The sequence below is a fragment of the Petaurus breviceps genome, unplaced genomic scaffold, assembly GCF_028583685.1.
Source record: "Petaurus breviceps papuanus isolate PSGF00001 unplaced genomic scaffold, PetGlider_PUasm1.0 446, whole genome shotgun sequence".
Taxonomy (NCBI): Eukaryota; Metazoa; Chordata; class Mammalia; order Diprotodontia; family Petauridae; genus Petaurus; species Petaurus breviceps.
Window position 1 is genome coordinate 3,223,045 of NW_027186338.1, and position 13,186 is coordinate 3,236,230.

Consider the following 13,186-nt stretch of genomic DNA (forward strand, 5'->3'; position numbering starts at 1 on the left):
ATTACTCACTTTGCTGCCGGAGCCCAGACGTGCCAGGGTCCAGCTGGAGAGAACTGGTGTGTTGTGCACGGCTCTCTTTGTGTTCCCAGCTTCTGGTGCAGAGTAGGTGCTTCCCCAAGCGTTTCCTTATTTGCACCCAGCATGTTGTGCTGGCTCTGTCCGGAGGGCACATGCTTTCAGGGGGATGCATTGAGTTCCCTCTTTTCTATCATCTGGCTTCACAGTAACCCTGTGACCTTGTTGGAGGGGGGTCAGTAGCGTCAGTCCCTACCCCTTTTAGAGATGAGGAAACTGATCACGGAGCGGAGCCTTGGGCCCAGTTCTTCTCCAGGTCCTAGAGGGCAGAACTGGAAGGTATCCTTGAGGTTGCCTCTTCCAGGCCTCCTGTCTTACCAGTGGAAGCCTCTTGATGCAGTCACTTGCCCTAGGCCGCACAGCTCATTCCCTAGTTGTACCCCATTATTTTATAGATGAAGAAACAGATACATGACCCTCCAAAGGTCGCAGAGAGGATCAGAGGCACCTAGATCTGGAGCCCAAAGGAGCCGAGAGTCCATCTAGTCTGACTCCCCTCCCTCCCCCCATTTTGCAGATATGGAAACAGACCCGAGGAGGTTAAGGGATTTACCCAGGGTCCCATAGGTAGGAAATGCCACAGATAGGATTTGAACCCAGATCCCCTTACCTGCCCTCCCAGGGCAGCACCCTATGCCAGAGAGGCCTGAGGCAGGCACAAAGGAGCGGCCCCTCAGCTCCTTCCAGGAGCCACCCTAGGCATCCACTTACCCCGTTTCCTCTTTCTGCTAGCTCTCTGTTCAGAGATGCTTTGTCAGGCTAGTGACATCAGTCATTAACAGCTGCCTGCCATTGGACTTTGGTTTCTCTGTACTTCTGGGTTACTAATGAGCCGACAGTTTAATTCTCTCCACAGAGAGGTTACTCTCTGGGACTTGTGGAGTGCTGATAATGAGCAGAGCTGAAGCCCTCAGATTGCTGCTTGGATGCCGGCTGCCTCGTCTCTCCAGGGGATGTTTAGGCTCCATGGGGGAAGCTTGGGACAGTTAAGCAAGGGATTCATGGTCCCATGCTGGTCAGACCCCTGGGGAAAAGCATCCTCTGTAGGCAGTGCTGGACAGCTGAGTAAAGAGACAGTGGGGAGCCCCAGGGAAACCTTCCTGAGTCTGGTCCGCTGCTCTCTGCAGCAAGGCCAGCCCCAGGCCAGCTTGGCACACCGTCCCAAGGGACTTGAATGATGCCGAGCATCCCAGAGGACAGGTTTGGTTCAGCTTCATGTGTGGGATTGTAGCTGAGACTCTGGATGTGAAGTTAGCCTCCGGCTCATGCTGGCTCGGTGACCCTGGGCCAGTCACTTCCTCTCCAAGAGCCTGTTTCCCCCATGTAGCAATTGAGGTCAGTCCTTGCAGCAACTCCCTCACACTTGTGGTGGTGTTCCAGTGCAGTATGCAGCACCTTGGCAGCCTTGATCATCTCTGGACTGGACTGGACTGGGCTGGACTGGGCTTCCTTGCTAGAGGGAAGGGCTCTGCCAATGCAGATTAGCACCTGTCTGCACCTAGAGAGGAGCTGATTTACCATGGGGCACAGCTAGTAAGTGTCTGAGGTAGGGTCTGAGCCCAGGTCTCCCAAACTTGAGTTCACTGCTGCATCCACCACTCCAGGGTGCCTCTAATTTGCATTGGTGCAGGGGGTTTCCTCAGCTGGATGTTCCATGTACTAATGAAGCCACAGGTCTGCCATCCACACAGTGAGGTGCAGGGGTGGAGGGAGCTGAGATGGGAGGGAGCAGGTGAAGAAGGCTTTTTTAGCTTTTCTTCCAATGCCATAAGTCTTGTATCAATTTTCAGGTGTTTGCCACAAAACTGACCTACCCTCAACCAGTGACTCCGTGGAACGTCCAGGAGCTGAGGCAGGCGGTCATCAATGGCCCCAACGTGCACCCCGGAGCCTCGATGGTCATCAATGAGGATGGCAGCCGCACAGCTCTCAGCACCACTGATGTGAGCCAGAGGGAGGCTGTGGCCAAGCAGCTCCTCACCCCTGTCACTGGCACTCTCAAGCCCCAAGGAGCAAAAGTGGTAAGTACCGTCTGAGCTCAGCCTTTCCTTACACCTCCCCTCGGTTCCAGGGTCGTCGGCATACTAGCAAGCTGCTGCTGAAACACCAGTGTGGTCTTTGGTTTGTCTTTCCCTGGCCATGTTGCTCCATGGGGAGCTAGCTCCCTGTGATCTATGGGATGGAGGGGAGATGTGCTTTTTACACTCAGTTAGTATGGCAGGTGGGAGGGGAGAAAGTCGATGCAGACACATCTCGCTTCCATTGCCACCTCCTCCATCCAGTTTTCTAGGACCACCCATATTGTTTGCCTTTTCTCATCCCCTGTCTCCCTTGTGATCAGGACCACCATAACACTTGGCACTCAGTTGTACTTGGCTTTTCTTTTTTCCATGGGCCTAGACCATCTCTGGCACATTGTGGAAGCTCAATAAATACTTATATACATAAGATGAAATACGTTGGATTACAAAGGAATCCAAGCATGTTGAAGCACAGTTATCAGAATATTAAAAAAGAAAAAACAAGTTCACAGATTCCCAGTTTAAGAATTTCTGGCTACAGTGAGTAAGAGCACCAGCCCCAGAGTCGGGATGACCTGGGATCGAATCCGGGCTCAGACACTTAGCACCCACCCAGAAACACCTGGCCGTATAACCTTGAGCAAGTTACTTAACCCCAATTGCTTTAAAAAAAAAAAAAGAATTTCTGGCTTAGAGGGAGGAGTGAGCTTAGCCATAAGGGAAGCTGCAGGCTAGTGTTGGAACTGGGAGTAGGAGCAGAGAAAGGGAATAGAGGACACGAGCTTCCTGAGGACAGGGCCTATTTGCTGTTTACTTTTGTCTGTCTAGCACTGAGCATAGAGCCTGGCATGTAGGGAGTGGGATGAACTTGTCCTGGAGGGGCCAGATTGACGTTGCTGGTGATGGAGGCACCCAGTGTGACTGACAGGAGCTGTTCAGTTCAGTTCAGTTACACCAATTATGTATTAAAGCTCCTCTGTGAAAGGCATACAGGGCAGCTAGGTGGTCCAGTTGATAGAGAGCCAGACCTGGGTCAAGAGGACCTGAGTTCAAATCTGCCCTCAGATACTTCCTAGCTCTGTGACCTTGGGCAAGTCATTTTGCCTTTGCCTCAATTTCCTCATCTATAAAATGAGCTGAAGAAGGAAATGGAAAGCCACTCTAGTATCTTTGCCAAGAAAACTCTGAAAGGGGGACAGAGAGTTAGACATGACTGAAAGGACTGAAAAACAACAATATAATGTGAAAGGCGGCATGGCCTAGAAGATGGGTAGTCGGCTTTGAAGTCAAGAAAGCCTGAATTCAAGGCTCTGTGACCTTTGTAACTTCTGTAATCTCTCAGTGTTCTAGGCCAGAGCTCTTAGACTTACTTCTCTCTAGCACAGAATGAACCAGACTTAAATATCATTGTTAAATGTTGAAGAGAGTAAAGAAAAGTATGGTATAGCACAGATAATGTTAATTTGTGGTTTTCTCAGTGTTTCTGGCCAACAGGGATCCATCCAATCCCTGCTCTAGACCGCTCTAAGTTTGAGAGGTTTTCTCTTGCATTTCCTCACCTGGGAGGGCCTCATAGGTCTCATCCCTCTTTGCTATATGAATGTCCCTGGATGGGGCAGAGTCGGGGGTTTAGCTGGTTAAAGCTCTTTGGGGGATCAGTGATGTTAATTGGCAAGGCTGGATGTATGGCAGCTTCTGATGTTTGGCTTGGTTGGGCTAGTTCCTTTGTATAGGCAGAATATGGAATGGAATTTAGTAAACAAAGGGAATAGTGGCCCATCACCTTTTCCCCCTGACCCATCACAGATGGTCAGCCATGGAGCCTGTGAACTGCTCTGCTGTGAGCACTTTGACCCTTGCCCCGATGATCTCTGACTCCTGTTGGGCTTTATAGCTGCAGGCCCATTTGGCCAACGTGTTTTCCCATTGTAATTCCCAGCTGCCTATAATGTTTGTGTAGCTGTGATTCTATCTCTGTTTCCATGAAAGCAAGCTCCTAGGCAGTGCTTATGAGATATGTGGTTTGGGGCCACAGTACTGAGCAGTTTCTATCCTGAGAAGCTAAGAACCCAGACCTTCTAGGTCACTTCAGGCCGAGTGACGCACTTGAGCTTCCAAAACCCTGGCCAGGGCTCATGGGAATTTGTGGAGTCCAAGTCTCCTAGGAAACCTGGACATTTTTAGCTAATTTTGTCATTCATGTGGGGGAGTTCCAGGGAGCACAGAGGGCTGACCTTTATGGAAGGTGATTTTCAGAGCTGCCTGCTGGCTTCTGAGGTTGAAAATAACCAAGAAAAGTTGAATCAGGCACAGAAAATAACCTATTGTATCCCCCAGCCTCTGTGGACCAAAGAAAACAGTCCACGGACACTGACCTATATCCACTGAACTCGATTGCCTGTGCTTTAGCCTTCCTTAGTGGGCAGAAGCAGTGCCTCTCATTCTGTGTTCTCATCCCTAGATCATATCCTGGGGACTTGCCCTCAGTATGGGAAGAAATTAGAACACCGCCCCCCCCCCCCCCGCCCGCCTATACTCTTTCAACTGAATCTTACCTCATATGTCACTGAAAAATTTGACGCCACTCACTGAGAGCTCCCTCTTCTCCCTCCTCCTTACCCCACTTTACCCCTGGGTTCTGCCAAGGTCAGGCTTTCCATATGTACAAGGAATCCCATTCCATTCCATCCTCTCTGGTACCTTGCTTTCTGCTTATCATCCCTACTCTTGTCTTCAGTCTCTCCCTGTCTACCCACTGCTTCCGTACTGCCTACAATAAACCCTGTCTCTCCCGTCTTTCCTCCCCTTTTCAGCCTTTACCCTCTCCTCACCCACTCCCCTGCAGGCTCTTCTCTTTTTGAGACCACCAAGGTTTGACTGTCTTTGTGTGTGACTGAGCGAGGGTGGAGGAGTAAGTAGCTCATGGGAGGTGGATAGGTTGAGGACCTGAAAGGTTAAGGTATTTGAGGGAGATTTATTGTGTTTATTGAAGTCTGCTAGTATGAAGGTAGGAGTTGGAGAGGTGAGAAAAATGAAAAGCCAGGATGGGGAGTGACTTAGGGATCTGTAGACAGCAGCTACCAGGATTCTGATTAGTGGCAGATAGGAGGAGCCTGTCAGAGGAGAGGCCACTGAATGATGGAGGAAGAGGAGGAAACTGGCCATGGTGCTGGGGAGCAGGGAGCTTGAGGGGAATGAGTGAAGGTGCAGCCAGTGCTGGAACGGGAGGCCAGGGAGGCTGTCACAAGGTGGGGCCTGCGGACGGAAGGAGCGAGGGAGGACAAGATTTAGACTGCAGGGACGTTCCAGAGGGCAGTGTGGAAGGGCTGGGAGGGTCAAGAGGCGGGAGTGAGGATATACACGGACTGTCATACATGTGTGGCTTCACGACAAGTCAGACACACCGAGGCCACTAAACAACAATGCTCTGAAGCGCACACACAGAAATTAAGAGAGGGTGCCAAGGATTTTAGTTTACAGAAGTCTGCTCGGCGGGATGCATGGTTCAGGAGACTTCTTGAGCCACAGAGGCCAGCAGACGTCGCCCTGTCCCTGTCACACTCTCTGTATTTGACTTAGGTGTGCCGTCATGTGAAGAATGGTGATGTGCTCCTACTGAACCGCCAGCCCACCCTGCACAGACCCTCCATCCAGGCCCACCGGGCCAGAATCCTGCCTTCAGAGAAAGTCTTACGCCTCCACTACGCCAACTGCAAGGCGTACAACGCCGACTTTGATGGAGATGAAATGAATGCTCACTTCCCCCAGAGTGAGCTGGGCCGGGCCGAGGCCTGCGTGCTGGCCTCTACTGATGAGCAGTACCTGGTGCCAAAGGTAGGTTAACTTGAGGCACATTGGTGTTATGGGCGCTGGGCCAGGCCCTGGAGACCCAGGGATAAAGTGGACAGTCCTTGTCCTCATGAGAGGCAGCATGTGCATCAGGAATTATACGCAGGCTTGGTGCCGTATGAGGAGGGGCAGGGTGGGAGGGCGGGAAGGGGTCTGAAAGGGCTTGTGGTGAAGGTGGGCTTGGAGTTTGGAGGCCACCTGAGCCAGTTCCCTCCTTGTAGAGAAAGAGACTAGGCCCAGGGGGAAAGTGACTGGTCCAGGATTACACAGCCTGAAAGTGACTGAAGTGGTAGCCACCTTTGGTACCAGGCATTCCTCTGGGCAGCTCCAAGAACATAGCATGACTACGTGATTTACTTTTCTTACTTCTGGTCTTTGTTCTTCTCTAGCTTCAGAACCCCTCAGAGCTACCAAGGGACTGTTCTCTGTTCAGACTTGTGGTACAGAGGGTGTGTGCATGTGTGTGTGCCCGTGTGCATGTGTGTGTGCGTGTGTATGTGTGTGTGTGTGCGCGTGTGTGCAGACATGGGCATATATATATATAGAAACACAGAGCAAGGACCCTTCATGATTTCTTACACCAGAAGGGCTAAAGACACTACCTTGAGGTAAACAGTATGGTGTTCTGTTCAAGCATGTGTGCACACACACACACAGAAATGCATGTGTATGTTTATTTCTATGTACAAATAGAAGGCACGCCCTGTGTGCCCCCAGCCTGCCCTGAGGCGGGCAGTCCTGAATGTCTGCTCACCGGGTCTCTCCATCTCCATAGAATCTCTTTAGCTCCCCAGGTCTCTCAAAAGCTATGACAAGTCCTTGCTCTGTCCCTGTATCCATCAGGCAACTTGGGAGGGGTGACCCAGGACTCCTTAAGAGTAGTCTCTTACAGAAGGGTCTGAGAGAATTTGGAACTCAAAATTAAAAAAAAAAAACAAGGGTTAAAAATTATTTTTATATGTAATTGGAAAAAAAATAAAGCTGAAAAAAAAAACACTCTAAAAAAGGGTTTGAGGACATGATAGAATGAGCCCTCTCATTTAGATTTAGGTTGGGAAATAGCCTTATTTCATCTGAAAAGAGCCTTTTCATTGTGACTTTGAAGGGTCATGGGGAAGTCAGATGAGCTGAAGCTTGGACAGCAGAGAAGAATGAGTCTTCAGAACTAGCTAAAAATGGACAGAGTGGGGAGTGTTTCTTATCCACGCCTTTGGGACTGGACCCTTTGTGGCCCTGAATCGCTCGCAGGCTTGGTCCTGTGAGCACTGGGAGGCACAGCTGAGATCACCTTGTGGGCACCTCTGGCCGAACCAGCCAGCAGGCCCCAGAGCCACGTTCATGGGGCCCAGGGCCCACAAACATGAGGCATTCACCAGGACGGGGCTCAGCAGAGGCTGGAGGAGATTAGGGAGCTGAAGGGGTGTGGTCCAGGACCAGATGCTGGGCTGGGATTGGGGGCCTGAGTCCAGTCCCCAGCTCTGTCGTTTGCTAGAGCGCTGGACGAGTTACTCAATTTGCTCCCTCCTCTGGTCAGGAGAGTAATCTCTCCCTTCCTCATCTGGTCCGTTAGGGCACAGGGGTAGTGGGGAGAAAGCTGTCAGCACTGGATGAGCACAGACTGAGCTCAGGCCCGCCTGTTCCCCAGGCCTTCCCCTGCCCCACCTGTGCTCAGATCCAGGGCTCGGCCTCCTGGCCATTCCAGGAGCCAGACCCTCTGTCTCCCTCTCCCGGCTCCAGGCACACTCTCTGGAACTCCTGCCCTCCTGTCTCTGGCTTCCTCAGCAGCCAGCCCCCTTGGAGCCTGCCTTCTCTCCATCACTCCCTAGTCGCTCTGTGTATAGCTCTGTTTGTGTGCTGTCTCCCTCCTCAGACCATGAGTCCCTTGTGTAGCCTCTTTCTGTATCCCCAGCTCCGAATGGCACATAGTAGGTGCTCAGTGACTGTTAAGTGGCAGACCAACACCTAAGTGTAGGCGAGTTCTGTTCATCATATGCTGTAAAACTTTCATTAACCTTTTTTTGTCAAGGGACGGGGCCGGTGGCTCTGTATTTATTCTATAATTGTAGGTAAAAAGATGAGAATTTGGATTTGCCCCTCCTCTCCCTCTTTCCCATCCCTCCCTCTTTGTCTCTCCTCCTTCCTCTCTCTCTCTCTTCCTCTCTCCCTCATTCCCCTCCCTCTCTTTCTCTCTCTCTAAATCTTTCTCCTTTTCTCTACCCCAACTTGTCTTTCCTTTTCCATTTATTGAATAAAGCCTCTCATTCTTAAAAAGAGGCAGAGTAGAACACCTGGTGGTGTCCATTCCCAGGATTGCTGTTCTCTTTCTGTGGGGCAGTGGTTCTTTGTCCGTTCTGGGTCAGTGAATTCAGTCTGGCTGACATAGGTCAGCTCCCCGTTGGTGGGCCCTGGGGGCTATGGAATGTAGCTAAGATGTGCCCCTCACCCCCAGCATGGGCCTCATTGTTGAATAGACGAGTCATATGAAGACCCTCCAACTTAATACTTGGTAAACAACAATTCAGTTCACTTAATGGTCAGGAGGCCACCTTCCTTTGGGCCTCTGGGGTAGATGTAGAATCTTAGATTTGGAGTTGGAAGGAGCTTCATAGCTCAATGCTTCCCCCCACCCCCCCCACACTCTCTCTCTGTCTCTGTCTCTCTCTCGACAGGGGGTAAGCTGCCTGGGTCCCGTGTCCAAGGGAGCCAAGTGTCCAGCCTCCTTGGCTGACCCTGGACTGAAGGGGCCCTTTGGAAGGTGTTACAGCACAAAGAAGGTTCCCTGTTGCACACTGGCTTGACCAGAAAATTCTTTTCTGATTAATCTTGAACTTTGATAGTAACAGTTGTCCAGCATTGTGTTCAGCAGCATAAACCAGAGAGCAGGTGGACTTGCCTGGCCTTTGGTTCAGGCATCTTTCTGGTCTCATACAGGAATTGTGACAGGCAGCATCTTCTGTAGGTCCTTCTGGGTCCCTCCCAGGGGCCCTGATTATTGTTTGCAAGTGATTGGCATTACTTAGTTTGGCCCTTAAGGTAACTGCCAAGCCACGGCTGTGCTACCTGGCTGCCACCCGGGGGGCCCAACAAGAAGGAGGGAAGTCACACTTATTGGCAGAAGGTCTATGACCAGGAGAATGTTGGATGCCAGCTTGACTTGACCTGCCTAACAAGACCCTGCAGCGGGTTTTCAGAACACACAATCTGAGCTCTTACTTCTGTTAGCAATTTGTACTTCCTCCCGTACAGACAGCTGAGGCTTCATCTGGGCAGGAGGGCCTCACACCTATGTCCTTTCCCCTGCTGGAATTGTGCTGTTCCTGTGGCCCCAGGATTCAGGGGTCACATGAATAAGCTTTTTCGACCTTGGGGTTGCTGTCTGCTTATGTGGTTCTCAGTGAGTGTGCTGTGGGGTCCTGGGTTCCAGCCTCCCACCTGCCACTTAGGAACATAGGCTTGAGAGCCAGGAGGGGCCTTCAGGGGCAGCTATTCCAGACCCCTCCCTTCATCATTGAAGAAACCAAGGCCCACAGGGATTAAATGGCTTATCCAGGGAGTGAGAGGTTAAGTGATGGCCTCCCATGGTGCTCTGCAGCAGTCATGTAGACACTGTATAGAGAGGGCTTTAAAAGTCGACTATTTTTTGTGGAGCCAGTGTTTTAATTTTATGTATAGCTTTATTGATGTATATGGAGGTATATATTTTATATCGTCTACATTTCCCAAGGCATCACTCTCCTCCCCCTCTCAGAGAGCCATCCCTTACAGCAGAGAATAAAAATGGTGAGAAAATAGTTGTGTCTGGCAGCATCTCCCGGGCTCCGCTCCCCTCCCCTCTCCTGGGGCCGGGCTTGCTGATGATTGTTTCCTCGCAGCTTCTGGTTCCGTTGGCTTCTTGCTCTTTCCACGGTCCCTCGAGTCTTCTTTCTTGGTTCCCTGCAAGGCCTTCTCATATTCCTCACTGAGCATCCAAGGCCCCTGCCAGCTCCAGAGCCGTGAGCCCATAGGCCACAGATTGTCCAGGGGGAGCCTGCGCCCTCGAGACCATGTGTGGTGCACTAGGGCCTCAGGTGCGGCCCTCGGACAGACTCTAGACCTCACAGAACAAATCCCCTCCATAAAAGGATCTGTTCTGCGAAAGGCCGCACCCAAGGACCTAGAAAGCCGCCACATGTGGCCTCGAGGCCGCAGGCTCCCCACCCTGACGTTCCCCTTCTTAGTAAGATTGCCCTGTATGTGCCACAGTCTCTTCATCTTTAAGCTGTATGAGTGTTATTACTCCCTGAGGAAACTGCTTTGCAAACCCTAATATACCACATGCATGGTGGTTATTAGTTCCACATTTATAAAACATGATTATAAACATGTTTTTAAAAAATAACAAAAATGCCATCTCTAGATATCTGAACTGCCCCCACCCACCCATCCTAATGCCCATCCAAAAAAATCATTTGTGCAAATTGTTTTTTAACAAATGTTAGTCACTCCAGCCACAGTTTTTAATTTTTAGAAGTCATTTAAATACCTTATGTACTGCCACAAGCAAACACCAGAGTCATGACTAAGTTAATTAGGAATCAGGAAGTGATTGAGGTTGGAAGCATCAAATGAAGTTTGCATCTTGAGGTTTCTATGATGTATCTTGTTTCCTGTCTCCCCCCCCCCCCCCCAGCTGTCTTGTATTTAACTCCCTTGTGTCTCATATTTATTCTGCGTGTGCTTACATACCCACGTGTTGTCTCTGGATAGATCATTAGCTCCTTGAGGGCAGGAATAATTTCCCTTTTTTTTTTTAATCTTTGTATCCCCGGTGCCTAGCACAGAGTGCTTAATAAATGCCTGCTGGCTTATTGGTGGATCTGGAGCCTGATAGCTTACATTTCCCCAGGGTCTATGATAAGCCTTGAATGGTGATGACCCCTGTGGAGAAGTGACATCAGAGAGCTGTCATCCTCTCTTTCAAGGGACTGTGTCAATCAGCAAGCATTTATTAAGCACCTGATCTATTCTAGGCACCCTGCTAGGCCAGCCATGGGATTATAAATACAAAGAATAGAACAGCCCACACTCGCAGAGAGCTTCTAGTCTGAGCTCCTGTAAATAGGAGATTGACCTATGGGAAATGCTGTGGACACTTGCAGCTTGTCTGATGGCCAGTGGCCACAGCTTATCTTCAAGTGTGTGTAGAGTATTTCCTGGTGAGACCGGTGGGACAGCCCTCAAGAGTCCCTGAGCTGGGCATGGCAGTTTGATGGAGGAGAAAAGGTCCTTCAGGGAAGTGATGGGCTGACAGCAAACGTGGACATGAGTTGGTGGGGCCAGGGCAGTCTACAGGGTATTTTTTGCGGGGGCAGGGGAACAGACTAGTCCAGGATAGAGTGTCCTGGAAGAAACGCTTGCTGGAGAGCCTTGAAACGCATGATTAGAGATTTAAGTTTGCCTCTAAAAGTGTCTTCTCCTCTTTCTCCTGCCCTCTGTGCTTTGGTCTGTCAGGATGGCCAGCCATTGGCTGGCTTGATCCAGGATCACATGGTCTCTGGTGCCAGGATGACCACCCGGAGCTGCTTCTTCACACGGGAGCAGTACATGGAGCTTGTGTACCGAGGACTGACGGACAAAATCGGACGAGTGAAAATCTTTCCTCCTGCCATTCTCAAGCCCTACCCCCTGTGGACAGGAAAACAGGTAAAAATCAGCCATTCTTCTGTCCTTTTCAGTCCAAGAATGTTCTCCTTGGCAGAAAAAACCAAAAACAAACAGAAAAGCCCCAACAACTGAGAAACAAGATGAAAGCTAAGCAGGCGGACTCGTGTCTCCTTCCCCATCAGCGTCATGCCCACATCCCGAGCCTTCTGGGAATGCCTCTCTCTCTTCCCATCAGCCTTCCTGGCCAGGCTGGGTCCATTTTACAGGGTGCCCCACGTTGGTATTTGTCGTCCTTCACCCTCCTCGCCACTGTCTTTCGTATTTATCGTTTAAAAGCTCTAAGTTGATTACTGAGCCTTCCGGTCCGCCCCAGCCGTTTCCTTAGTGATTCCTTCTTTTCCTTCTTCAGAATGCTGTTCTTTACAGTCTCTTCTGCCCTGACGTGATTTCTTCTATAGGATATTAATCTACAAAGATAAATAGATTGAGGAAGGGTAAAGCGTACTGTCCCTCTGAGTGGAGGTGGGGGCAGGGTGGAAGGTAAGAGGCTGGGGGCTGGGCCCAGTCTCAGGGTGAGTTATTCTGAAGCTGGTGCACCTTGGAGAGCTGGTGAGGCCTAATGTGCTGGCCTGCTGGCGTGTGCCTGAAATGCAGCACAGGAGGAAAAGGCCCCTGGCACTAAGGAATTAAGAGGTTGGGTGGCAGGAAGGGCTTCAGCACGAGTCTCTGGAGATGATAGCAGGAGACTGGGCTGAGAAAGTTGGGAGAGTGACCTGGATCAGGGCAAGCAGACAGTAGCACCAAAGATGTAAATAGGCCTTGGAAGAGGAGAGGCTGGTGGTGGTGGTCCACAGAGGAGTGATCTGGAGACAGTGGTGGAAGCGATGGAGTGGGCCCAGCCCTCCTCAGTCTGTGTGTGCAGTGAGAAGAGAGGCTGAGGAGTGGCCTCACTCCTTCGCACAGGGGTTCTCTGGGGCACTATGGAGTGGGTCAGAACCCAGGTGGAGGTTGGACTAGTTGTGGGGCTGAGCAGAGCTGACGAGGACAGGAATGATAATTTTTGTAAGTGCCTAGCACAGTTGCTGACACACAGTAGGGGCTCTGTAAGTGCTAGCAGTTAGTGGGAGGATTTGGGAGGCAGAGCCCTTGTGTGGGTAAAGGGTCAGAGTGGGGAGTTTTGCAGCCAGGTCAAGCCCTTTGACCTTGGAGATGGGGCAATTTCTGGTCCTGAAACAGGATTCTGCTTAAAAAGCAAGTTCCAGCCCTGGGAAGTTTGTTTACTGTTTCCCCAGCTCTTCTTTTCCCACTGGAAGTCATCAGTCTTTGTCATCATTAGTAATGGTTGAAATCCTGTGCCAGGAAGGATGGCTTGCCTTTTAAAGCTGCATGCAGAGCGCTGCCCTCTGGCCTGGAAGCGGATGTCTCTGGTGCAGCCAGACTCTGGCTGGAAAGAATGGCCTTGCCCTTGGGAAGGCCAGCACCGGCGAGGCAGCACATGGCTGGTGGCCCTGCTCTCTCAGCTCCCGAGGCTGGTTTCCTATGGCTTAATGTCCCATGTCCTAAAGCAGCTGCTGCTGCCCCCTCAGTGAGAATGAGAC

The 13,186-nt window shown here is 50.9% G+C and overlaps 1 protein-coding gene across 1 annotated transcript in view; it reads left to right on the plus strand.

Annotated features, from left to right (window-relative positions):
• POLR1A (RNA polymerase I subunit A) overlaps positions 1 to 13,186 on the plus strand; it is an 84,055-nt gene that overhangs the window by 27,873 nt on the left and 42,996 nt on the right. The window contains exons 12-14 of the mRNA XM_069101069.1: positions 1,866 to 2,096; positions 5,676 to 5,930; positions 11,436 to 11,627. Of these exons, the coding sequence (XP_068957170.1) occupies positions 1,866 to 2,096; positions 5,676 to 5,930; positions 11,436 to 11,627 (678 nt within the window). The remainder of the gene's footprint in view (positions 1 to 1,865; positions 2,097 to 5,675; positions 5,931 to 11,435; positions 11,628 to 13,186) is intronic.